The 27,851-nt window shown below is 36.7% G+C and overlaps 2 protein-coding genes across 4 annotated transcripts; both read left to right on the forward strand.

The window, feature by feature from the left end:
• The first annotated feature begins 1,478 nt into the window (after nucleotides 1-1,478).
• Nucleotides 1,479-27,020, forward strand: LOC106071284 (uncharacterized). Of its 3 annotated transcripts, XR_008776444.1 has the most exons (6): nucleotides 1,479-1,621; nucleotides 2,832-2,934; nucleotides 3,585-3,682; nucleotides 5,940-6,089; nucleotides 6,871-7,111; nucleotides 26,622-27,020. XR_008776444.1 is itself a non-coding variant. In XM_056019336.1 (5 exons), exons 2-5 carry the CDS (start codon nucleotides 2,852-2,854, stop codon nucleotides 7,035-7,037), a joined length of 498 nt encoding a protein of 165 aa, XP_055875311.1. In that variant the 5' UTR covers nucleotides 1,479-1,621; nucleotides 2,832-2,851; the 3' UTR covers nucleotides 7,038-7,521. The 3 variants fall into 3 exon arrangements, 2 of the variants coding, with proteins under 2 accessions (XP_055875311.1, XP_055875312.1); XM_056019336.1 differs by lacking the exon at nucleotides 26,622-27,020 and having other exon boundaries at nucleotides 6,871-7,521; XM_056019337.1 differs by lacking the exon at nucleotides 26,622-27,020 and having other exon boundaries at nucleotides 1,515-1,651; nucleotides 6,871-7,521.
• On the forward strand, nucleotides 18,722-26,581 carry LOC106075661 (uncharacterized). Its single transcript, XM_056019338.1, has 5 exons — nucleotides 18,722-18,865; nucleotides 19,452-19,554; nucleotides 20,410-20,507; nucleotides 20,905-21,054; nucleotides 26,391-26,581. The coding sequence occupies exons 2-5, from the start codon at nucleotides 19,472-19,474 to the stop codon at nucleotides 26,555-26,557; spliced, it is 498 nt and encodes a 165-aa protein (XP_055875313.1). The 5' UTR covers nucleotides 18,722-18,865; nucleotides 19,452-19,471; the 3' UTR covers nucleotides 26,558-26,581.
• Nucleotides 27,021-27,851: the final 831 nt, after the last annotated feature.

Consider the following 27,851-nt stretch of genomic DNA (forward strand, 5'->3'; position numbering starts at 1 on the left):
GTTTAGGGCAATGAGAAAAAACAAATGTACATCAACTTTGACCTCTCTCTGTGCAAGATGTCTCTCCATTATTTCATAGTTATGACTTCCCTGTTCATTTTACTTGTAGAGAAGTCTGACTGCCAAAATGTTTTTCAAGCTTGATAAATGTTCTTCATGACGGAACTATCGTTCAAACATAAGACAGACATCTCTAATTCACAGACACAGCTTTCCTTTAAACACAAAACTGACATCTCTAATTTACAGACACAGCTTTCATTTCAACATAAAACTGACATCTCTAATTTACAGACACAGCTTTCATTTAAACACAAAACTGACATCTCTAATTTACAGACACAGCTTTCATTTAAACACAAAACTGACATCTCTAATTCACAGACACAGCTTTCATTTCATCACAAATCTGACATTTCTAATTTACAGTCACAGCTTTCATTTAAACACAAAACTGACATCTCTAATTTACAGACACAGCTTTCATTTCAACACAAAACTGACATCTCTAATTTACAAAGACAGCTTTCATTTCAACACAAAACTGACATCTCTAATTCACAGACACAGCTTTCATTTAAACACAAAACTGACATCTCTAATTTACAGACACAGCTTTCATTTCAACACAAAACTGACATCTCTAATTTACAGACACAGCTTTCATTTAAACACAAAACTGACATATCTAATTCACAGACACAGCTTTCATTTCATCACAAATCTGACATTTCTAATTTACAGACACAGCTTTCATTTTAACACAAAACTGACATCTCTAATTTACAGACACAAGTTTATTAACATTATTATTCTTTGAGGTCCCAAGGACATATGATTTGCAATTAAGAAAGTACTGGCCAGTTTTTTGACTATTGTTTATTTACTACATATAGATGTCTTCTAAGACTTTTATTATTTCTATTAAAATGTCATCTTCGTAAATTCACGTACAGAGCTACTAGATTTGAAACAAACATTTAATAATTTTTCATCGGTATCTGAAACAAGACGTGTAGGGCAATGAGAAAAAACAAATGTACATCAACTTTGACCTCTCTCTGTGCAAGACTGACATCCGTTGGGTCGTATTCCTTCTTGGCTGAACCATTCGTCAATGACTTAAGAAACTGATGTCATGTATTAACAAGGTTGGACAAACAAGGGGGACAATTACAGAACACTACTAGATCTATGTTTTAATATTTAGTTGATTGAGAACAACAAAAAGTTGAAGGTCAAACCCACTATGAAGACAGAGTTATTGTGAAAATACTTTTGGATCATAAATCCAAAGAAAAGATTACAAAAGGCTACTAGTGACTACACAGAACCGGATATTGCATGTGTGGCAGGGGGCTCTGTTTATTTGTTTTATAGGCGCCCACTTGTGTTTTCCAACTGTGATTTACAAGGATTAGATTGACTGGTGTAGGTTAAAAAAAATAAAAATATTAGAGTTTTGGAGGAGGAGTTATCTTTGCATGTCGTCATGGAGTTGTTTGTTTACTTAAAGAAACTAGTGAGGGTAATGGAGATATAAGCAAAGTATTTTCTAACTCTCACTGCACATCATAGTAACACACAAGTGTATGTAAAGTACAAGACTTAAGTGTAGCAGGTGCATGTGTTGGGCCTTATACAAAAAGTTGTATGTAGAGTAATTGTAGCCTTTTTTTTTACTGACAGCGATTGTTTTAGAACTACAAAATTGACTTCAAATTATTTAGTTTTGTATGCTTAAGCGTACTTGCGTTTTGAAATATTCATACATGACAGTTAACATTAATAGTAGCACATATTTATAAATGTTTTAATTGTAGCCCATTTTCAGTAAAAAAAAAAAGGATATTAAAAAAAACAACTGAATAAATGTGGCCAATGGATCATCCACTGTTGCCGGGAATTTGTTTGTGCGCATGTGGTTTTAGAATAGTTTCTATACATATTCACGAAGAAATCCCAAGTAGATTATGTGCGAGAGTCGATAGTGGTGCCTCGACTCAACGATCTTTTTGACATGTTGCTTTAGGTGTAGATAAATACTGAATACAGCTCATCTGTTTTAGTCCATAGTTTGTCAACGTTGCGCAAGAGTATCGTACCCTGCCTCTTTTATTGAGTGTTAACCAGTAGGAGTATAGATAACACTTATTACAATGGCAGAGTAGTAGATATTCAAATCAACTAAACAACAGTTCATAATGATCCATTACAAATTCTGATAGTGTTCGTTCTCGTCGGAAGATATTTGAAAACGTTCAGCTTTTCCGATTGGAGGACTATGCTGTGCATTTCCTGCATTGTGTTTTTTAAAACTAGCTTTTATATAGCACGACTTTCAGGTTTATCGTATGCTCAGAGAACTGCCGTCCAATCTCTTTTGTTGGCCAAATGTACCTTCCACGCAATTTAAGAAAAAAAAAAAGAAACACCTGGTGAAATCCAATACAGTTAGAGACATCTTATGAATGTGTATAACATGAAAATAAAAATACATTCAGCTGGCAGCCATGTTTTGAGAAAGTTAAAATTTTAATGCGAGCACATCAATTAATGTTATGGACATATGAACTTATTTTGAAGCTGATGTTTGTGTAATTCTTTTTTTTTATTACGACTGACCTAAGGGCCTCCCTCGAGTTTATGCGTAACACACACTCCCTTTAGTATCTTTTTTTTCTACATGATTTTATTATTTCTGATTTTTTTTTCAATGTTCTTATGAACTAGGCTCTTAATTGTTTTTTTTTAATAGTAATGACTTACAACAGTTAACAGTAGAGCTTGTTTAACAATGTATAACATAAATGTCTCAATATTTCTTTTAGAAAGTTAAACCAAACAAATCATGGGGATCAAGGACTCCTTTATGGCAGCCAATCTGGCAACGAAATTAGTTTTCTTTATCATACTTTTAGCGAATGTTGTCAAGTAAGTCAAAAGTAATTGATAATAGAAGAATTTCTACCTTGTGATCATTACGTTACAAAATGTTTAGCGGTCCCAGCTATGAGTTTAGTCTGGTCAGTCTGTCCATCCGTCCGTCCGTCCTTTTAGATCTCAAAAACTAAAAAGCTTTTGAAAACACGAGTTCATGATATTATGCAGCCTGCAAAACTTTGGTGCAGTAGTCCTTCATAGTCCTACAATATATAGCCTCTAAAAGATTTATATGGTAGAGGTGCATGTGAGACTATCTCGGACTCATAGGCGGACACATTGGGGATTTCATCAAAGTAGTAGTAAAACACACACGCTCTTTGTAATCTTGATTTTTGTTTTGTTCTGACGGGCATGGTTCATAAAGTTAAAAAAGTTAAAATCAAATTGTGGAATACTTTTTTTTTTTTAAAGAGTATGAAAGTTTTAGTCAAGTGAAAAAAAATTGCTTACACAATTTCTTTTTCAAATATATAATTTTCTTTTTCTTTGGGGCTTTCATCATTAAAAAAAAACAAAACAATCAACAACTAAAAACCTAAATCCTTGTTGAATTTTACCTAACATCAAATAACTGTTTCTGGTAGATTACTTAGGCGTTAATTAACTTATTGGATTTTTTTTTCTAATGACACTAACAGCTGGATAGCTTTCTGTACGACATCATGGCATGTCTCATTCTTCAACTACAGAGGCTTATGGAGATATAACACTAGTCCCTTAGATGGCACTCCAGACGGTAACTTTTTTTTTTATTTAATAAAAATATTAACTTTTTCTATGCTATGCTGTAAATAAAATATTGTCGGTACTCCAAGTCTCTTTAGATAACGGATTAAAAAGCCCTATAGCAATAGCGTGATTTGGTGACTACAAACTAGTGTACTTGGTGACTATAAACTAATACACTTGGTGATTAAAGACTAGTGTACTAAGTAACTACAAATTAGTGTACTTGGTGACTACAAAACAAATACACTTAGTGATTACGAAATAGTGCACTTGGTTAAAGAAATAATAATTTTTTTTAGATTAGTGCACTTGGTAACTATAAACTAGTGTACTTGATGACTACAAACTAGTGTACATGGTGACTACAAACTAGTGTACTTGGTGCAGGGGCGTAGCCAGGATTTTTTTCGTGTGTTGTGTGCGTGTGTGTATACTTAAATTAATCTTTATTACATTATGACCTCCATGAAAGTGTGGCGCCAAGTTGTTCTAGGATGTCACTGTTTGCCTCGTGATGGCCTCTATGTCTTCGCAACTCTTATTATGCGTAATTCAATTTGTCGGAGAACATGTCCCGCAAACTTAATGGGACGCTCTGTCACAACCTTACTAATGGGTCGACTCCCAGGATTTCCTTGATTGAAACCCGATCTCTATAACTGACTCCTAAAATCCGTCTTAGCCATCTTAGTTTTAAATTTCGGTAGATGACTATTCACTGCACTTTATTAACGGAGCCCAGCCACAAGTAGAAACTTGTAACCTCTCTTGGCTACGCTCTTGGAATTAGGTGACTGTAGTTTGCTTTAAATTTTATTTCGAAAAGGGAAGTTTAAAGGTCAAAATCATCTGTTGGGGGGTTTTAAACTAAAAAAATCTCTGGAGTTATTTTTAACAAATTCAAAACCCTCTTAGCTACGCTCATAGAATTTGGTGAATTTAGTTTGCTTTAGAATAATATCGAAGAGAAAGGTTTTCAACCTCAAAATTCTCTGTACGGGGATTTTAAACTCAAAACAATCAGGAGGGGTTTTAAACTTTAAAAAAGCGGTTTTAAACAAAACCCTCTCTTGGCTACGCTCATTGAATCTGGTGACTGATGTACCGGAGGAAATTCCAGCTACCCGTCGCCTCAGCGTGGCCCTCCGGTGGAAACATCCAGAGGTGGATCTGGACAGGCTAAGAACGAGTAGCGAACCAGGCCTTCTAGCAGGTCTCCCTGGGTGAGCTTTTGTTTTTTTTATCTCACTCGGGGTGGGGATGGAACAAGTAACCTGCAACCCAGTCCATAAAGTCCGCCACGCCGTTCCACAAAGGGAGTCGTCATCAGTTCCGGATTGCTGGATTGGCGGCCCTTGCACGGAACAGTGGCGGTTACATTATAGTTAGCGCTGTCCCTGACACTTATAGCGGGTGACTTAAGAATCGGGGACGGTGCGCTGTGTAGACGGCACGGCCCGGTTTTCCCATTCAGTCAACCAATATGGCCGCCTACCGTTGGGTGCCCTCAGACAGGACAGGGGTGAAGAGCCCCATGTCCAGGCCTGGTGGTTGGATGAAAGCCTTTCTAACCATCAACGGGATAATGGCGCCTCCGGCGCCGATTCCCTACTGGACTTCATCGAAGGTGACTGATGTATGGATAGTCTTATGTTGAAGAGGGGGTTTCATCGTAAATTTCGGAGGGGGTTTTAAATTCAAAACCCCCCTAAGCTATGCTCTTGGAATTAGGGAATGGTCGTTTACATTATTTTGTTTTTGTTTTGTTTTTTAGAAGAGGGGATTTAACTGCAAAATCCCCTGGTAGGGGGTTTTAAACTCAAAACCCCATTGGCAGCGCTGGGGCAAGTGATGGTTTAGTAATAAAATCTCTCCTAAAATAAACAAAATCAAAGCAAAAAATCAGTCACTAGATTCCGATTTCATTTTTTTTTTTGGGGGGGGGGGGGAGAGTCCCCTGGCTACGCCCATGACTTGGTGACTACAAACTAGTGTACTTGGTTAAAGAAATAATTTTTGTTTAGTTTAGTTATAATAGGGATGGCCCTTTCTAATCAAGCCACCCCACCGTAGATTAGCCTCTTGAATCTATTAAATTAGGGCCTAATTTAATTATCAATTGATATGTTATGTCAGTTTTGATAAAGCTTTATCAATTAGCTCATTAAAATGTTTAAAACTATTATATCATTAGAACTGCACAGGGCAGTTTCGCAATAAAAAACACAAAGCAATTGTAGAAACTATTTTTTTTTGTTTTACAGACGAGTACATCGCCATCCAGGCCTTCAGTATCTTCGGGTTCATCTCGCTGAATGTTGGCTTTGGACTCATCGTCTTGTACATGTTCTGGGGAAGTTGTAAGGGAAACAGTGAAACAAATCTTGCAGCGGCCATCACTCTCTTTGTATCAGGTAATTGTAACAATCACTCTGTTCCCCCTGTCAGACCTTGCGATCTATAGGGCAGACGATAGTTCTTTGACATGTCTTACAGACCTATGACGTGCAACTAGCTATAGGTCTCCCCTGCGCACAGGGTGCAAGTCAGTGTTCAGGTCGTCTAGGAAGATTAGATCTCACCCCCCCCCTCACTTCTGCTGCAGATCTAAAATATTAAACAGTGAACACAAGATGGCGGATTTTGTAGAGGAAAAAATGGGATAGGTTTGAAATTATGCGCCATAAAAAATGTAAGTGAAACCACAACTGTTCATAACTTAGGAGTTATTACTTTTATTTAAATTGCTGTCTAAGTTTATACAAATTTACACAAGCAGTTTTAAAACGTCAACGATTAATTTGAAATTATTTGGTGTTGTTTATAGTAATGTTGCAGTCTCCGGGATAGCTAGTAGACTACTAAACCGCTGTAGGCGTATTATATCTTTGTTACTAAAACTTGAAATAACTTGCGTAACTTCCTTGAGAACAGAAATAAATAGAACCTTTATTATAATGTAGACAAAATCAAGTTTATATTGAGATAAAATAAATATTCTAGACTTAAGTAATAATATTTTTTAACAAAGTCTAACTCACTACAATAACAAAACCGTTCAGTCTCACGTTCTGGAGTCGTCTCCCCTAACTAAGAACGCTGACGACAGTGCCACCTAAAAATAGATATAATTTTGTTTAAAAAATCTGAGAATATGTTGATAAAATTGACATGGTCTTTATTTTCCTCCTCTAGCTGGTAGCTGGTTGATTGCTGTAGCCATCTTTGGAGCTAAGTTTGAAGGAACTGAAAGGTTCGGCTACTCCTTCGCCCTGGCAGTGTGTGCTCTCATCCTGGCGCTGATTGGTGGAATCATTTTGATAATTGGTGGCCGAGGAAACAGCTCAGTCAGCTCGAAGTAGGATCACTACTGGGGAAACATGTATATTAATTATTGCCTCTGTTTATATTATACCTGAATCTGTATTACCCAAAAGTCTTTGAACTAGCCGTCTAAATTTAAAACTTCGCTATATTTCTATCTTAAAACATGCAGATCACGTGACTCTCTTCTGTGCTACTTATTGTCAAACCATAATAAACTCTACTTCTAAACCTAAGATTCAATCCATTTCAAAATTGTAAGAACTAAATTTCTAGAATTAAAAAAAATTCAATCCTATTAGAGAAAATCCCCTACTTCTAAACTTCTAGCATTGTACTGTTACCATCTGCCTCTGTCTTTAAGAATCGTTTGCCATATCAACAGTCTGTAAAATCAGTGTGTCTCCATGGCAACATCAACATAGTAACCATGTAAATTATCCGTCCACTATTTATTTATTTTTGTACTGCTTGTAACTGCATTGATGCTTATGAGATTTAGAAGAATAAAGTTTTTTTTTTATTGAAGTAAATTTATTGTTTTTCTCTCAAAACAATGAGGATGTTCAAGACAGGACCCAACAATTTTGTACAAAGAAATCTTAAACACTTCAAAGAGTTCTTGAATCTCTAGCTTTGTCTGTACGTTGTCTGTTCGTTGTCTGTTCGTTGTATTCTCTTGATCCACAAGTTCAATTATAAATAATGAAACATTAGACTACCACTATTGGAGTTAGAGGGCCTATTGTAACATTTTATCCTGTCCTTCTTTGATAAGAAAAAAATTAATCAAAACTTTATACCGACTTTTTAACTCTCTCTCTCCTAATTAACGATACCATCGTTGTTTGACCCCTTACATTTAATGTAGTTTTGGATTTATAAACTTGAAATTTAAAAAAAAGCATGCATTCTCCTATAATTCAATACCATTGGTTAAGTTTTCTGATTACCAACAAAAATGTTATTAAAGTTTAAACATAAAAAGATAGAATGTACAATTGTTCAAAATGGACAAATCTGTCAGAACGTGAACAATAATTACAGAGATAAAGAGTTAATGGACAAAGTATGAATAACAAGTCAATATGTAATTCTAAGCCTTAAAGACTATAATATAGGCCTAATGTTGAGAACTTTTTTTTTAAAAAGCTGTTACTTACAATCATTATATTTGAATGCACGTGGATATAAATTGATGATACAAACTTGATTTGTTAGGTAGTTTATTAGAAAAAAAAGATTACAAAGACAGTTTGTGTGGAAAAACAAACTCAAAATCGGTTACCGAAGTGGTCCATCCAGGCAGGTAAAAAGGTAGGTTTCAATATTTTCAGAAAAAATATCAGAATGAAATTTTATAAACGGCAAATGACAGAGAAGAATGGAGAAAGAAGGTTGACAGATCTTGTGTGGTGCCCCAACGGTCCAGCAGACCAAGGGATAGGTGAAAGTGAATGTGAAAGTTAGATATGAACCTGGCCTAACTGATGACTTTAAATGAGTATCTAATTGATCTAATTGTTTTATAAAGGGTCAATTTATTATTCAGTCTCAAGGAAAAAAAACTAACATTTCCGTAAAAAATATTTTTTTCTTCAGTGCTTTATGTGTAAATGGAAGTGAGGCAGTTCACGTGATATTATGAAAAACTATTTATTAATTGTTGTTTTAAGTTATGTCCAACTTATATGCATACTAAATAGATTTTTTTCTCTTTGAAAAATAGTAACCATCTTTTTGTAAATGTAGTAGTTAGTATGACATAACTTATCTAACTCGGCAATAATTTTTTTTTTACAAAGAATTCAACCCGTTTACATAAATGTGTTAAAAATATGGTAAATACTTATCTCCTTACTAAATAGCCTGATGTGTTTGTTACTATTAATAGTGTATAGCTATAATAATGATGTATTTTTATGAAAAAACTGCTTGCATAGTTGATTTTAAAAAATAATTTTTTCACTTTCAAAAAAGAAAAAGTAGCCGTTGCATCAGAAATTTGAAAGGTCTACAATATCATGATGTTCGATTTTCAATATCTTTCTACTATACGAGATGTAAATGGGACAGACGGACGGACGGACGGACGGACAGACATTTCACACAAAACTTATAGCAACTTTTCCCCTTTCGGGGGCCGCTAACAAGATTACAAAGAGAGTTTGTGTCATCACACAAACTCAGAGGCGGCCACCATCGAATTCACCAATGGACCAGGAATACAATCTCAAAAATCATTTTGCGTTATTTTTCACATTAAAGTAAACAGGACAACACGTCGTCTTTCATAACTCTTCTAAATCTTCTGGAATAAGTAGCAGTGTGGCCTTAACTGATCCCCTAAGAACAGCATTGAAACCTCACAGACAGTGTCTGTGTCACCTGGTGTGGTAGCTCAGGGTGTCGCCCCTCCCCCCCCCATCAACATTGTTAAAATATGTTTTAATAAACACAATGGCTAGTTAGTCCTGTTTGTTGAACCAATATAGTGAGCTAATTACCTACTTTTATTGATTTTTACTCAAATGTAAAAATTAGAATAGATTCTATTATAAAATCCGATTGTTTATGACATTTATTCAATTGTTATTGCACATTTTTCAATGAAATTTAATTAAAATTAGAAACAGACCTAACATCACCTGAACAGGTTTCTTTTGTTATACTTTTAGACAGAATTGGTATAACGTTGTGCTGTGTTATTTAAACTTAACTTAAACTACCATCTAGATGTGTCTAGGCATATTTGGGCATTTATCTAGATATTTTATTATTATTATATTTTCCAATGTGTCTGCTTTTGCAAGGATATAATTTTTTCTCACTTGGGTGTCAATCCCAAAAGGGTGTCACCCAGAGCGAGCCTCCCCCATTGTACCCACCTAGTGACGCTACTGGCCCAGAGTGATTTAAAATATTTTATATATTCTTTTACAGATCTTTTTTGAGATTCAGAAGCCTGATTATTCAAAGAATCGAATAGTCTATATATATATATATATATATATATATATATATATATATATATATATATATATATATATATATATATATATATATATATATATACATATATAGTCTATATATATATATATATATATATATATATATATATATATATATATATAGGCTATACATATATATGTCTGTATATCTGTTTATCCATGTATGATTATTATATATATGATTATTAACTAGGAGCAACTAAAAAAAAGTATTGAGCATTTTTGGAGAGAAAGTAAACAGTTATGCGGCATTCAGAACTCTCAGTTGTTCTAATAAACTTTTTTTTGTATTGTTTCGATTTTCAGTCATGCAGCTTTCCATGTTAATGTCATAGAGTTTGGCGTGAGCATGGTATTTGTACATGTGCCTACCTATAGTGTTTGGTCAATCAATGTACATTCGTACATGTGCGGCCATTTGTGAATAAAATTTGATGATAGTTATAGAAAGCACAATGAAACAATGTTTTAGTTTCTAAGCTGTTGTTTAAATTTAAGCAAATCTTTATCAATAAACATTATAGTCACATGGTCTTATATAGGTATGGCCCCATAAATTTACCTTGTATATATTCAAACATATGAGAGGTTTTAAGTTACACATTCTCTTTGATTCTTGACCCATGACAAATAGGTCGAAAGGTCGAGATGACGGTCGAAACCGCAGACCACTTCGTTATTTACTGAGCTGGGTTGGAAACGGTACAGGCTCTTGTTGTGCTACAGGCTCTTGTTGTGCTACATGCTCTTGTTGTGCTACAGCTACATGCTCTTGTTGTGCTACATGCTCTTGTTGTGCTACATGCTCTTGTTGTGCTACAGGCTCTTGTTGTGCTACAGGCTCTTGTTGTGCTACATGCTCTTGTTGTGCTACATGCTCTTGTTGTGCTACATGCTCTTGTTGTGCTACATGCTCTTGTTGTGCTACATGCTCTTGTTGTGCTACAGCTACATGCTCTTGTTGTGCTACATGCTCTTGTTGTGCTACATGCTCTTGTTGTGCTACAGCTACATGCTCTTGTTGTGCTACATGCTCTTGTTGTGCTACATGCTCTTGTTGTGCTACATGCTCTTGTTGTGCTACATGCTCTTGTTGTGCTACAGCTACATGCTCTTGTTGTGCTACATGCTCTTGTTGTGCTACATGCAATGTAGCGAGAAATTCGTCTCTTTTTTTTTTTGCTTAGTCTCTTCATTTCAACGTAGACTATTCCAACTGACATTTTATGACATTTTAGACTATTTCAGCTAATATTGTATGACATTTTAGACTATTTCAGCTAATATTGTATGACATTTTAGACTATTTCAGCTAATATTGTATGACATTTTAGACTATTTCAGCTAATATTGTATGACAATTTAGACTATTTCAGCTGATATTGTATGACATTTTAGACTATTTCAGGTGATATTGTATGACATTTTAGACTATTTCAGATGATATTGAATGACATTTTAGACTATTCCAGCTGACATTGTGTGACATTTTAGACTCCTACAACTGACACTTCTTGACAAATACTTACAATATACAACAAAGGTTTCCTGCGTTTTCAGCTTCACATATTCTTTCTCCTGGCGTTTACATCTTATCTTCGTAGTAAGAAGAGCGTATCCCAAAAAAAAAATTGGAGTGAGGCTCGCAGATATTTAAGTGTTATCCTACGGTCGGAGGTCTAATTGGGTTAATATTATTATACGATGGACGTTCGAGATAATATCGCTCACGTACGTCTGCAATCTTCGTGATCTGCGTAAGATCGTCTTTAAGTTACATAAGACGTTTTGCCGAGGACCTTCTTATATTTGGTCACACAAAAGTCGTCTGCATAACGATGTACAAGAGTTGTGAGCATTTGGACCATCCTGACACATGAATCACGTCAAGCCAACTAGAAAACGTTTTGAGTTAATTTTGTTGCAGAAGCCTCTTGCAAAAACTGTTTCCCCTTTTAAAGGTTCACATTAGAGGATGAAGCGACGCCTTTTTACTTACAATATTTTAAGCATATTTTATTGATACAAAAATTTTGTCCATTGAAAAAAGAAAACAAAAAACAATCTATCTTCTTTGCCTCCCTCCCCCCCACTTGTTTTGTCAGGACGTTGAGTCCCCCTTGAGAGCAGGTCACGCACCACCTAGGGGTGCGCGCCCAACAGTTTAAAAAACAAGCAAACACTATGATAAAGGTTTAGAGCTGAAGACAAATATTTCAAAGTATATTTTGATTTTTAATATTTCATATCAACTTTAAAAAAAAAATTGTATTGTCTAATACCAAGTGAAAACAAAACATGAGTTTCACAGATAGAGTTTTTGGTTTAAACGGTGTACATTATACGAAAGTAGTCTATTGATAAGTTATGTATAAAACAACATAATTAGTTAGCACTATTTAGCACTCCACAATCAAACGTGTTTCCACTTGCAGCACCAAGCAGTTTACATCTTGTAGTTGGCAACGGGGATTTTTTGTTTCACTGTAGTGTCCTTGTTTATTTTGTTTATTTATTTTAAAATCTACCACTCTCTCTCTCTCTCTCTCTCTCTCTCTTTGCATTTCCTTACATTTTTTTTTAAGGTTCCATTCTATATCGCCATATTTCTCCACACTGAGTCGTTTATTTTTGTCTGTATGCCTGTTTTCTACTCTTTTCCTCCTTCATTTGCTTGTTTTTTTTTAGATTCCATTATACGGCCACCACATTTGTTCACATCATGTTGTGCTACGGGGTCTTGTTGCGCTCTTTTACTGTATTCTATTATGTAAAGGACTTCTATGTAAAGAAAGAGAAAGATCACTATGATTAGCTTAGAGTGCAAAATCCCAAATATACATTTAGAACGTAACAGGAACCTAAGAAAAAAATATAAACAAGAAGCAGATAACAGTGTTTCACTTAAGAATGTCAATCCGTGGCGTCACTCCATGCGATAAGCTCGCCTTTTGTGTTGACCTCCCTCCCCTAAACTTTATACGAAAAATGTCACACACACAAAACTGACTTTGGCTTGTTCTTTTTGTTCCAGTCCAATCCAGGGAGATAATTCCTTGCAATCATTGGTCGATACACAACGACACAATGGGTGACGATTTTGTTCTAAAATTTCTTTATTAATTACAAAGGGCTTATATTAAAATAAGTTCATTAACATTAGAAAGAGATTTAACATCAATTAACTCTTTTTATCAGTGGCGTAGCTAGGGTGGGGGGGGGGGGAGGTGCGAGAATTTGAAGATCCCCGGGCCCCGACTTGAGAGGGGTCCCCAAGTGAGTGTCCGAAATAAATCAATAAATTAATTAAATATGACGTCACTGTCATGTAATCTTGTTTTTACGTTGTTATATAAGTCAGTGACCCTGTTGGATGTATTCCACGCAGAGTATTAACTCTTTCCGTGCGGGGTTACTCTCAATTTGAAGGAGTAACTTCCATAGCGTTGACTAGTGCCTTATTACTATCAGGAAAAAAATTTGGTATATAGGGTAGTTTATTTCCTCCTCAACAAAGGAGACCATGAACGTGTCGAAAAAAAGTATCACTATTCAGATTATTCATACAAAGATACAGTAGTGGAAGAAGTGAAACTATCTCTTGCTGAGAGAAGTAGTGCTGAAGAAACTCTAGTGCAATAATGTTTACAACAGTCAGAGAAAACATCTGAAGTAAGTGATGATGAGTCAAGTGATGGTCTTCCAAAATCACTTTCTCCAGAAGTGGAAGAAGCTGTAATTAAGTACATAGACTTCGGATAGATCCAGCCTGGAATGTTACCTAAGGAACTGCGAGCGCAAAGATTCTGTTAAAGGGTAACTTATTTTTCCAAAACAAAGATGAACGGTATTTGTTTCCATTAGGTTTTACCCAAAATAAATCACGAAGTTTGACATCATTGTTCACTAGAAATTGGAAACCGATCTTGGCTAAACTTCTCTCCACACTTGGTATGTCTATTTTGTTTTGCATGTGTACTGTTTTCTGAGGCATTAGAAAAGACATCTAGTGCATTGATCGAGCCAGTAGCTGGTTTCACCGTATGGAAGAAACCTAAGAGACTGAAAAAAACATGAAGAAGTCCACCACAGACAAGCTCTTTTGAAGAGGAAGTTAGAAGAAGAAAAACTTAAGGCAGAACCAGATGAACAGTCACATATGTTTCATGCGCAAATTTAGAAAAATCAGCAGTAGTTGTATTGGAGAGATATTCTGAAGCGTGTAGCAGCAGCTATTAAGTACTTAGCAAAAACAAACTCAAGCTTACGTGGTCACAACGAAAAACTGAATTCACACTATTCTGGGAACTTCCTAGCATCTTTGAAATTCGCTCAATTAATATAGTTCAGAAGAAAAATAAACGTCTGGACTGCACATAAGGGAGCTGCTGAAGACATTAAAACCCTTTCATGCTTTCTGCAAAATGATAAGCGGACGAAACTGATCACCCAATCCATCGAAAAAGCAAAAGAAGGTAGTGAATGCTACGGAGTTCCTGTAATCAAAACAACCAGAAGAAAGAGTTGATGAGGAGTTAGTTCTGATGTAGGAATGTCAATAGAACTGAAATTCAAACGTGTTGCGACAAAAGTGCTGGACAGACTTCATATTGGAGATGACGGACAGATTCCAAAGGCTGCAAAACCACGTGGACATCTTTGGGTTTCTTCTTGAACCAAGAGACCCGTTGGAGTCTATGGATGATAACACGCTGATGAAAAACTGTTCTACTTTTTCCTGTTTGATGAATTACAGGCATATCGCTTGTTCAATGGTGTCATTGATGCACGAGCACTTTTCATCAACAAATCAGGGCCACATTCACCAATTGACATATTGAGGAAACTGGTGGTAATGATGTGTGCTGAAACCTTGATACCTCCATCCGAATATCGCTAACTCAGGCCACTTTCATTGCGTCATGTGAGAGATTATTCTCAAAGCTCATGTTCATCAAAAACTATCCCATGAGCACAATGACGCAAGAAAGGCTTAGCAGCATGGCTTTAATGTCAATGGATACTAGACAGCATGGGCGTAGCCAGGGGGGGGGGGTTCTTGGGGTTCAAACCCCCCCCCGAAATGAAATCCCCCTATGCGGGGGGGGGGGGGGGGGAACGGAATTAAGTGACTGATTTTTGCTTTCATTTTGTTTATTTTAGGTGAGATTTTAATGCTAAATCATCACTTACCACAGCACAGCCGAGGGGGTTTTGAGTTAAAAACCCTCTACCATGGGGTTTTGAAATTTTAAAAAAAAACTATCAGGGGGTTTTGAGATACAAATCCCTCTACCAGGGGGTTTTGAGTTTAAAACCCCCTACCAGGGGCTTTGAGTTTAAAACCCCCTACAGGGGGTTTTGAGTTTTAAACCCCCTACCAGAGGTTTTTGCAGTTAAATCCCCCTCTTCTATAAAACAAAACAAAAAAAATGCAAACCACAATCTCCAAATTCCAACAGCACAGTTAAGGAAGATTTTGATTTTAAAACCCCCTCCAAAATTTACGATAAACCCCCTCTTCAATATAAAAAAAGCAAATTACACATTTAAAATTCTATGAGCGTAGCCAAAGGGGTTTTGAGTTTAACCCCCCCCCTCCAGTTGAGATTTGAAGCTAAAAAGTACCTCTTCAATATAAAAAAAAAAGCAAATTACACACTATAAAATCTATGAGCGTAGCCAAAGGGGTTTTGAGTTGATGGTTTTTTCTTTAAAGTTTAAAACCCCTCCAGATGGTTTTGAGTTTAAAATTCCCCTACAGAGCGTTTAGAGTTGAAAACCTCTCTCTTCAATATTATTTTAAAGCAAACTACAGTCACCAAATTCTATGATCGTAGCTAAATGGGGTTTTGAATTAAAAAAACCACAAAAAAACTCCAAGATTTTTTATTTTAAAACCCCTCAACAGATGATTTGACGAAAAAACTTTCCTTTTCGATATAAAATCTAAAGCGAAATACAGGCATGTAATTCCAAGAGCGTAGTCAAGAAAGGTTACAAATTTCTACCAGTGGCTTGGGCTCCATTAATAGGCCTAAAGTGTGAATAGTCTTCTGCCGAAATTGAAAAACATTAAATGTGGCTCAACAAAGACAGATTTTAGGAGTCAGTTTTAGAGATCGGGTCTAAATCAAAGAAATCATATGCCGAACTGTGAGTCGAATCCTTAGTAAGGTTGTGACAGAGCGTCGCATGAGGTTTTGCGGGACATGTTCTCCGACAAAATGAATTACGTAAAATAAGAGTTGCGGAAACAGCTTGCCGGAAAATGCGCCGAACGGCGCGAGAGGGTCTAAGTCAGTAAGAATAGCACATTAGGTTTTTGAAATAAAACTTTTTAATAGCAAGATAATGCACTGTAGATACCTCAGAATATGCATTTTGTTGGCTTTCAATACCAGAAATAGTGCTCGGCGGCGGGGCTTCGCCCCGCGCTGGGGGAGCGCTGCGAGCTCCCCCAGACCCCCTTGCTGGCGAGGGCGGGGAGTCTACAATAAACGTCTTCCGAAAGGGTCAGAATGTAATAAAGATTAATTATGTACACACACACATATATATGTAATTTTTTTCCGCGGGGGGGGGGGGAGGGGGAATCCCCCCCCCCCCAAAAACCCTCCCCGAAAAAAAATCCTGGCTACGCCCATGCTAGACAGTATCGATGATGTCATAGATACCTTTGATACACAGAAAGCACGACGTTAAAAGATATGAATTGAGATTAGTCGCTTGTGTTCTATTTCGCCAATAAACAACGGTATTATTCATTAAAAGATTCTTAATGATTATTTCTTGTTAATTTCACTGATATACTGTACCAATTTGAATGTAGGCTTCTGTATTTATTTAGTACATTATCTCATGTCATGATGTCGAATGTCAAAATGCAAGGGGCCCCCAAAGATGTATATCCCCCCCCGGGCCCCCTAATCCCTAGCTACGTCCCTGCTTTCTATCCTATTTGATGATACTATCGTTGATTTGACCCCATTAAATACTTTTATCTTTTTATAAACATTATTTTGTGTCACATGAAAAGAGCGGGCATTCCCTTTCACTTCTCTACCCACTAAAACGTCCCCTGATACCAGAGTTCTAAAAGTTTAACCCTAACAGGGAAGTGAACTGAAACGAATAAAAGAAATAATTCCGTCTGATCGTAGACAATAATTACGGAGAGAAAGAGTTAAAACATATTTTCTTTCATCGACTTGATTTTCAACAACGATTAAAATAATTTTAACTTTAGAAGGTACAAAAACAACATAAAAATGTCAATGAAATTACAATAAAAATCGTTCAAAAACTTTTACAAATAACTTTATTTTTTAAATTACAATTTTCTGAATTTCAAACTAACAAACTTTATGAGAGTCAATGTCTTCTCTACGATTTGGTTTTCAATAGACAGAATATCTGAATATCGGGTCTGATTTTATCGTCAATTCTGAAATAGTTCTCGATTTGAATTTTGAATTTCATTTTTGACAAGCTTTTTTTCAATGATGTTACAGGCTTAATTTAAGTCATCGTAGAGATTCTTTGAGGTCCAAAAGACACATAATTTGCATTAGGAAAAATACTGGCCAATTTTTGCTACGTGTAGAAGTCTTCTCAGACTTAATATTTCTATTAAAATATTGTCTTTGTAAATTATAGTATAGAGCTGCTAATTTGGAAACAAACATCAACAATTTTAAGCAAATAAAAACAACCAATGCAAATAAACTTTGATCTCTCGTTTTTTCTTGAATAGTGAGTCCGGCATCTTGAGATTTTGTTTTTCTGACATTTTCTTCTTGTCTTGTTTTTGTTTTGAAAGATTGGCTTGATTTGAGAAGACTTTGTCTATAGTTTGTCAATAGATAACTCTTTGGTTTAATGTATCTTTGTGTATTATTGACATTTCCAGTTTTACATCTGATTAAAAGTCAGCAAAGCAAGGAAAGATGAAATCACTGAGAAGTGACTAGTATCTGGTGTCTATAATTTCCGAGGAAAAGATTCAGTACCTATGACCCATTCATAGCATTGGTAGAAACAATGTGACACGGAGCAGTCTGTGCAAGAGGATTCTCCATTCTTTCTTCCTTACGTCAAGCATAGTCATGACTTCCATGTCAATTTTATTTGTAGCTAAGTCCAACTGCAAAAGTTTTTTTTTCGTTTTTCAAAGCTTGATAAATGTCCTTAAATTTTCATTCAAACATAAAACAGACATCTCTAACTCATTGTCTCTAATACATGTTTTGTTTTTACATGTTTCGGATGCCCCCTCAGGAGTGAAAGAATCCTAGTCCAAAAAGTCAAGCAGATCTGCATGGTTGAGTGAAGGATTTGAATTCGGGACCATTTGACAGTTCGAAGCGCTTGCCACACGCCTGGACAGACATCCCTTGGGTCGTATTCCTTCTTGGCTGAACCATTCGTCAATGACTTTAGAAACTGATGTCAAGTAATAACAAGGTTGGACAAACAAGGGGGACAACTAAACAACGCGAGTAGATCTATGTTTTAATTTTTATTTGATTGAGAACAATAAAAAGTTGAAGGTCAAACCCACTATGACGACAGAGTTGTTGTAAAAATACTTTTGAATCATAAATCCAAAGAAAAGATTACAAAAGGCTACTAGTGACTAGTGACAGAACTAGATATGTGCATGTGTGGCAGGGCGCTCTGTTTATTTGTTTCATAGGCGCTCACTTGCGTTATCTAACAGCGATATACAAGGAAGTAACATTTGATTGACTGGTGTACCTTAACAAAATAGTAGAGGTGGAGTTACAGAGTTATCTTTGCATGCCGTCATGTAGATGTTCGTTTACCAAACATAACTAAAGGAGGACAATAAAGTAAGCAAATTTGGTTTATCCTCACTGCACATCATAGTATACACTAGTGTATGTCAATTACATTAAACTAAACAACAGTCTACTTTATGGACCCAATGCAGTCTTCCACAGATTCTCAGAGCAAAGAAACATCTGCTGAATCCAATAAAAATTAGAGACATCCTATGAATGTGTATAGCTTGAAAATGAAGACACATTCAGCTTGCAGAAAAAAAAAAAAGTAACAATTTTAATGCGAGCACATCAAAAGTTTATTTTTCTTTGAGATCTATCGATTCGAAACGGCAGATAAAGTTTCTTTGGTTATTTCTTAAAGAGGGCTTTGTGTGGTCCGATTTCATCCACATTTACTTTTCCTAATTTTACGAACACATGCCATGAACTTTCTGTTTCTGAAACAGATGACCTTTATAGACCACAAGGTCTAAAAGGGGATCTGAACTTTTTTTGATCATGAACTTTTTTAAAGCAGATGTTTGTGTCATTTGTAATGTGTATTTACGACTGAACTAGGGGCCTCCCTTGAGTTTCTACGTGATTATATTAGTTCTGTGGTTTAACATAAATGTTTCAATATTTCTTATAGGAAGTCAAACCAAACAAATCATGGGGATCAAGGACTCCTTTACGGCAGCCAATCTGGCAACGAAATTAGTTTTCTTTATCATACTTTTAGCGAATGTTGTCAAGTAAGTCAAAAATAATTGATAATAGAAGAATTTTTAGCTAGTTATCATTACGTTACAAAATTATTAGCGGTCCCAGCTATGAGTTTAGTGTGGTCAGTCTGTCCATCCGTCCGTCCATTTAAGATCTCAAAAAAAAAAAAAAAAAAAAAACAACTAGAAAAGATATTTAAAACCCGAATTTCTGAAATAATTCTAAATAATTTTTTTTGTCTTTAAAAAATAATAATCATTTGTTCGTGTGTAAATATAGTACTTAGTATAACAGATCTTACATAACTTAACAATACAAATACAAAAACAAACATTTTTGACAAAAAATCTACAACCGTTTGCATAAATGTGTTAAAAATATAAAAAACTGTCGTCTCCCTTAATTAAGGGTCTCAAGTGATAAAGTGTTTAATAGTTAATAGTTGTAAAAGTGGTGTAAATTTATGAAAAAAACTGCTTGCATAAGTGATTTACAAAATTATTTTTTTCGCTTTCAGTAAAGAAAAAAGTAGCCGTTGCATCAGAACTTTGAATTGTCTAAAATATTGTGATGTCGGATTTTCACTATCTTTTCTAGTTTACGAGATCTAAACGGGACGGACGGACAGAGGGACACACGGACAGACATTTCACACAAAACTAATAGCGTCTTTTCCCCTTTCGGGGGCCACTAAAAAACACAAACTTAGTCAATTTCTTTGTCAAATATAAAATCTTATTTCTTTTAGGGGTTTTGATAATTAAAAAAAGAACAACTAAAAACCTAAATCCTTGTTTATTTTTACCTAACATCAAATAACTGTTTCTGGGAGATGACTTATACGTTATATAACTTATTTTCTTTATTTCTAATAACACTAACAGCTGGATAGCTTTCTGTACCACCTCATGGCACGTCTCACCGTTTGGCTACATAGGCTTATGGAGATTTAACACTATTCCTTTAGATGGTGCTTACAACGGTAAATGTCTTTTTTTTAATTGAATATTAATATTAACTTTTTAAAAACTATATTGTCAATACTGGCAGTCTCATTATATAACGAATTAAAAAACGCTATGGCAAGAGGATCACACAGAAAGACTACAGACATATGTATTTGGTCAAAGAAATATGTTTTGTTTGGTTATAATAGGATTGGCTATTTCTAAGACAACCCGCTGCAGATCAACCCCTAGACATTTATTAAACTAACTAGGGCCCATTTTAACTGTTTTGTCAGTTTAGATAAAGGCATAAAGCCTTATCAATTAGCTCATTAAAATGTTTAAAACTATTAAATCATTAGAACTGCACAAGACAGTTTCATAATAAAAAAACACAAAGTAATTTCAGAAACTCTTGTTTGTTTGTTACAGACGAGTACACCGCCATCCAGGCCTTCAGTATCTTCGGGTTCATCTCGCTGAATGTTGGCTTTGGACTCATCGTCTTGTACATGTTCTGGGGAAGTTGTAAGGGAAACAGTGAAACAAATCTTGCAGCGGCCATCACTCTCTTTGTATCAGGTAATTGTAACTATCACTCTGTTCCCCCTGTCAGACCTTGAGATCTATAGGGCAGAAGATGTTAATGTCATCTGTTTCTTTGGCCAACGGTTAACTAGAGGGGTGGCATGTGGCCAGCACAACGACCAACCGCCCCTTCTAAAGTCAGGTACCCATTAGAGTTGGCCGGACTCAGAAGCGCCCTAAAAATCCCGATATTCAAAATCCCAGTCTTCGCCAAGATCCTAACTTAGGACCCCAGGCTCGGAAGGCAAGCACTCAGCCCATCAGCCACCCTGCTTAAACTATCACTCTGCTTCAAATAATTGTAGTAGCTATCCTTCTGTTTCAAGTTATTGAAAGAACTGAAAGTACAAATCCATCTTTTTGTAGAAGAAAAAAAAACACCACCACTAACGATAGTAGTGAGGCTAGGCCATGACTAGTGTAAAGACCGATATTAACATGTGGACTATAAGTTCATTTTATATTTGGTACCGACGTTTTACTTTTTTATTGTTTAAATGAACTTTTAAAATGTTCAATTATACATATACTCTACTCGTTGGTATTTACTTAGTTTTCCCGGTGCATAGGGCAGTACATTGCACCACGTGACATATCACCAGCGATGTCGACAGTTACTTCCCATCTCACTAATCATGTCAACATGTCTCTCTGGGGCCCTTGGGTTAAGGTGCTTAGGTCAATTAATTGAATCTACCTGTGGCGTTCAACGAAATAAAAAGAAAAAAAAAACTCTCGTAGGTCTTTTGTTTTTCTTTGAATTAATCTTTCACTAAATACCCCCCTCCGTTTTTTGTGTCCTAAAAAAAATACTTTAAAAATATAATACAGGGGTAATAACAGTAAGGTTACATTTCTACAATAAATATTTGCTGGAACATAAATGTTAATGAAATGCCTATGGAAGTCTCCGCTAGACTTCGGATTGATGCAACGATTGGTCGCACGTGAGCCACGTGACTCATTGAGCCGAGACCAATCGTTACAGTAGGCCTGAACACTGACCTGCAACGTCGCAACCTGTGGGCAGTTGAGACCAGTAGCTCTTTGATATGTGGCACAGACCTGTGGGCAGTTGAGACCAGTAGCTCTTTGATATGTGGCACAGACCTGTGGGCAGTGGAGACCAGTAGCTCTTTGATATGTGGCACAGACCTGTGGGCAGTGGAGACCATTAGCTCTTTGATATGTGGCACAGACCTGTAAGGCAGTGGAGACCAGTAGCTCTTTGATATGTGGCACAGACCTGTGGGCAGTGGAGACCAGTAGCTCTTTGATATGTGGCACAGACCTGTGGGCAGTGGAGACCATTAGCTCTTTGATATGTGGCACAGACCTGTGGGCAGTGGAGACCATTAGCTCTTTGATATGTGGCACAGACCTGTGGGCAGTGGAGACCATTAGCTCTTTGATATGTGGCACAGACCTGTGGGCAGTGGAGACCATTAGCTCTTTGATATGTGGCACAGACCTGTGGGCAGTGGAGACCATTAGCTCTTTGATATGTGGCACAGACCTGTGGGCAGTGGAGACCATTAGCTCTTTGATATGTGGCACAGACCTGTGGGCAGTGGAGACCATTAGCTCTTTGATATGTGGCACAGACCTGTGGGCAGTGGAGACCATTAGCTCTTTGATATGTGGCACAGACCTGTGGGCAGTGGAGACCAGTAGCTCTTTGATATGTGGCACAGACCTGTGAGCAGTGGAGACCATTAGCTCTTTGATATGTGGCACAGACCTGTGGGCAGTGGAGACCATTAGCTCTTTGATATCTGGCACAGACCTGTGGGCAGTGGAGACCATTAGCTCTTTGATATGTGGCACAGACCTGTGGGCAGTGGAGACCATTAGCTCTTTGATATGTGGCACAGACCTGTGGGCAGTGGAGACCATTAGATCTTTGATATGTGGCACAGACCTGTGGGCAGTGGAGACCAGTAGCTCTTTGATATGTGGCACAGACCTGTGGGCAGTGGAGACCATTAGCTCTTTGATATGTGGCACAGACCTGTGGGCAGTGGAGACCATTAGCTCTTTGATATGTGGCACAGACCTGTGACGTGGCAACAAGCTATAGGTCTCCACTGCCCACAGGTTGCGACGTTGCATGTCAGTGTTCAGGCCGTCTGCGACGATAAGATCTCACCCCACCCCTCTCCCGAAGTGCTAATAAATAAAATAGCGAAATCAAGATGGCAGCTTATGTAAAGAAATATAAATGGGAAAAAAGGGGCGGGTGGGGTAAAATTATGCGACATAAAAAACTCTAAGTGAAACTACAACTGTTCATAAATTAGGCCTTATTACTTTTATTTAAATTGTCGTCTACGTTTATACAAATTTACACAAGCGGTTTTAAAACACCATCGATTAATTTGAAACTATTTTGTTTTGTTGACGGTCGCATGCGTATCACAAATTGGCACCGGTTGACAACTAATCCGCTGAACTAGTATTACATCGTTGCTACTAAAACTTGAAACAGCTTGAGTAACTTCTTTTTGATCAAAACTAAATATAACTTTTATTTAACTTTATTATAATGTAGACAAAATCAAGTTGATTGAGATTCAATAAATGCACTAGACTTAAGCAATAATATTTTTTAACAAAACCTAGCTCACTATAATAACAAAACCTGTTCAATATCACGTTCTGGAGTAATCTCCCCTAACTAAGACCCTTGACGACGATGCCACCTATCTTGAATCATTCAGAACGAATTGCGCACATCTTCCCTCCGTCACCATGGAAACACACACACACACACACACACTCCATAACATTTGGTTGACTGAAAATAGATCACTGGCGGATCCAGAACTTTGGAGTGGGGGGGGCGATTTTTTTCCAAACCCTAACCCTAACGCCCAGTAAACCCTAACCCTACGCATAAACGTGCATACAGCGCGCGCACACACACACACACACACACACACGCACACATATATGTATACATATATATATATATATATATATATATATATATATATATATATATATATATATATATATATATATATATATAAATATGAGAATAAAAAAAGCAGCATTTCTCAACCTTCGGCAAAAAACAAAACAACTGGGGCAGCGCTATAAAGTTCTCTGGTGAAGTTCGGGGCGAAGCCCCGACGCCATAAGCGTTTTCTTGCTTTTTTCACTGCAGAAACGCATTCTCCTGACAAGTACAGCTCATTATTCATCAATGGAGTTCGGGGCGAAGCCCCGACACCATTAGCGTTTTCTTGCTTTTTTGACTGCAGATACCCATTCTCCTGACAAGTACAGCTCATTCTTCACAGTGTAGTTCGGGGAGAAGCCCCGACGCCAAAAGCGTTTTCTTGCTTTTTTCACTGCAGAAACGCATTCTCCTGACAAGTACAGCTCATTATTCATCAATGAAGTTCGGGGCGAAGCCCCGACACCATTAGCGTTTTCTTGCTTTTTTGACTGCAGATACCCATTCTCCTGACAAGTACAGCTCATTCTTCACAGTGTAGTTCGGGGAGAAGCCCCGACGCCAAAAGCGTTTTCTTGCTTTTTTCACTGCAGAAACGCATTCTCCTGACAAGTACAGCTCATTATTCATCAATGGAGTACGGGGCAAAGCCCCGACGCCAAAAGCGTTTTCTTGCATTCTTCATTGCAGAAACGCATTCTCCTGACATCTACAACTTATTACCCATAAATGAAGTTCGGGGCGAAGCCCCGACGCCAAAAGCGTTTTCTTGCATTCTTCACTGCAGAAACGCATTCTCCTGACCTGAAGCTCATTATTCATACTATTAAAAAACGACCTTTCGAATAATGTTGTACTTGAAAAATTTGAATTTATAGGCCCATAATACATTGCAAATAAAACCGATTTGTTCCTTGAAAAGATAGGATACCCCACGTATTTAGATTTTTGCTTTGAGGATCGCCACCGAAAAAAAAACTTATTCGATAAATAGTATTCAAGGAAACTCTTGTATAAATTGTGAGTTATAGTCCCAAATTTATTTAGCTAGAAAAATATCAGATTGAGTAAAGGTTGGGAAAAGGTGACTATGAAAACGTTATTTGAGTTTAGAACTCATCTCAATCATGACTCTTATACTGAAAAATTTCGTTTGAATTCTAACTTTTCCAATGCAAAGTCTTGCTTAAAATACTTATGATAACTTCGTGTGAAATTACAAAAACTCTGTCTGGAAATGGGAATGGCGGTAAAAATGAAAACGATTAATCCCCGCTCCTTTACTAATTTCTGCTAAAGATTGCATTTGGCATTAAAGAATAGGTATGGGGCGACTCGATATACGAATTTAATTTATAGTATATATAAATTATATTAGTGGCAGATTTTTTAAATTTTGTAATTTCTTAACTATAATATAAAAAAAAAAAGTATTGATTTGTCCGATGGGGGAAATGCGATTGCATGTATCGCCCCTCCCACCTGGTAAAACCCTTTTTCATTTAAATTTACTAATGATACAATTTGAGATTAGAGTGTGGTACGACATATTTACAATGGGTCACATATCAATACGTAGTTTATATTATATAGATATTCAACTAATTTTATTCACAAACTATGATTCTCCACAAAAATAAGACCGCCCCCCCCAGCACTCAGAGGGCTAGAGTGGGTAAGGCAGTACATACAATCGCCCCCCCCCTCACCTCACCGAATCGGCAAAAATACAAGAAAGGGAGCGACATAATATAAAATTTATATATTAATTCAACTAATTTTGTTCACAAACTATGATTTCTCCATAAAAACGGACCGCCCCCCCCACTCAAAGGGTTTGGGTGGGAAGGGCAGAAGAGGTATTAGCCCCTCCCCCCCCCACCAATCGGCAAACAGGGAACGACATAATATAAAGATCGGTAAAATATCAATAACAAGTTACAAGGATATAGATATTTAATTAATGTGTTAGCAGGCTGTGATTTCTACCAATAAATTGGACCGCCCCCCCCCACTCGAAAGTGTAGGGGGGGGCGGGATTGATACCATCGCCCCCCCACCCCACCAAATCGGCCAACATACTAGAGGTGGGGGGGGGGCGAAATAATCTAAAAATAGGTTGAAATATAAATAATTTGTATATATTTTTAACATAAGTAATAAATTCGTATACAAATTGTGTGAATCCTATACTAACGTTCGTCCGTCCCCCCCCCCCGAAGGGGGGGGGGGTCGGCCGAGTGGGGGGGGCGATCGCCCCAACCGCCCCCCCCTGGATCCGCCAGTGAAATAGATATACTTTTGTTTTAACAAATCTGAGAATATGTTAATAAATAAAATTGATATGGTCTTTATTTTCCTCCTCTAGCTGGTAGCTGGTTGATTGCTGTAGCCATCTTTGGTGCTAGGTACGATGGAATTGAAAGGTTCGGTTACTCCTTCGCCCTGGCAGTGTGTGCTCTTATCGTGGCGCTGATTGGTGGAATCATTTTGATAATTGGTGGCCGAGGAAACAGCTCAGTCAGCTCGAAGTAGTATCACCACTGGGAAAACATGCATATTAATGTTTATATTATGCCTGAATCTGTATTACCCAAAGTCTTTGAACTAGCCGTCTAAATTTAAAACTTCGCTATATTTTTATCTTACAACATGCAGATCACGTGACTCAATTCTGAGCTACCCCTCGTCAAACCATAATAAACTCTGGTCTTTCTAAACCTAAAACTCTTGTTCAAAATTGTAAGAGCTAGATTTCTAGAATTAAACATATTTCAATTTGAGAAAATCACCTACTTCTAAACTTTTAGCATTGTGCTAGTGCCGTCTGTCTCCGTTTCTCATAGCATCAGTTCATAACATCATGGTGTCTCCATGGTAATATCACTATGGTAACTATGTAAAGTCATCTTCATTCCACTATTTATTTATTATTTTAACTGCCTGTAACTGCATTGATGCTGATGAGATTTAGAAGAATAAAGTTTTTCTTTTTTTTTATTGAAGTAAATGTGTTGTTTTTTTTTCTCTCAAGACATTTAGGATGTTCAAGACAGGACCCAACAAATGTGTACACAGACATCTCAAACACTTCAAAGTGGTCTTGAATCTCCAGCTTTTGTCAGTACGTTGTCAGTACGTTTTCAGTACGTTGTCAGTACGTTGTCTTCTCTTGATCCACAAGTTTAGTTCTACAGAAACATTAAGATACCACCATTAGAGTTAGTGACCTACCAATAACATTTGTATACTGTCACACTATTATAAAGAAATGAAACAAAACTTTATACCGACTAATTAATCGACAAAGCAAGACTATAGGCCTAATGCCGAGGAAAGTTTATTTGTAAAAAGTTTTTACTTACAATCATTATAATTTTTTTTCCTTTCTTGCTGTAGGCCAAATGATGTAAGCGAAGTTAAGTTTTTTTTTTCCTTTCTTGCTGTAGGCCAAATGATGTAAGCGAAGTCAAGTTTTTTTTTTCCTTTCTTGCTGTAGGCCAAATGATGTAAGCGAAGTCAAGTTTTTTTTTTCCTTTCTTGCTGTAGGCCAAATGATGTAAGCGAAGTCAAGTTTTTTTTTTCCTTTCTTGCTGTAGGCCAAATGATGTAAGCGAAGTCAAGTTTTTTTTCCCTTTGATGTGATATTCTAGCCAAAAAAAAAATTTTTTTTTTTCTTTTTTTTTTTTTAATTAAACATTTTCAAACCGATATAACTGTCGACTTCGAGTTTTCGCGATGTGGTTAATAGGTTGAGAATTTTTTTCGCATTTCTCATTTATATACATAAATATGTACATGTATTATGGGAGCTATGGGAGTTATGCCT

The sequence above is a fragment of the Biomphalaria glabrata genome, chromosome 2 (assembly GCF_947242115.1).
Source record: "Biomphalaria glabrata chromosome 2, xgBioGlab47.1, whole genome shotgun sequence".
Classification (NCBI taxonomy): Eukaryota; Metazoa; Mollusca; class Gastropoda; family Planorbidae; genus Biomphalaria; species Biomphalaria glabrata.

Coding starts and splice junctions, on each gene's coding strand:
- LOC106071284 (XM_056019336.1), top strand. CDS start 2,852: ATGGGGATCAAGGACTCCTTTATGGCAGCCAATCTGGCAACGAAATTA. Junction 2,935..3,584: donor CTTTTAGCGAATGTTGTCAA/GTAAGTCAAAAG, acceptor TGACACTAACAG/CTGGATAGCTTTCTGTACGA. Junction 6,090..6,870: donor CATCACTCTCTTTGTATCAG/GTAATTGTAACA, acceptor TTCCTCCTCTAG/CTGGTAGCTGGTTGATTGCT.
- LOC106075661 (XM_056019338.1), top strand. CDS start 19,472: ATGGGGATCAAGGACTCCTTTACGGCAGCCAATCTGGCAACGAAATTA. Junction 19,555..20,409: donor CTTTTAGCGAATGTTGTCAA/GTAAGTCAAAAA, acceptor TAACACTAACAG/CTGGATAGCTTTCTGTACCA. Junction 21,055..26,390: donor CATCACTCTCTTTGTATCAG/GTAATTGTAACT, acceptor TTCCTCCTCTAG/CTGGTAGCTGGTTGATTGCT.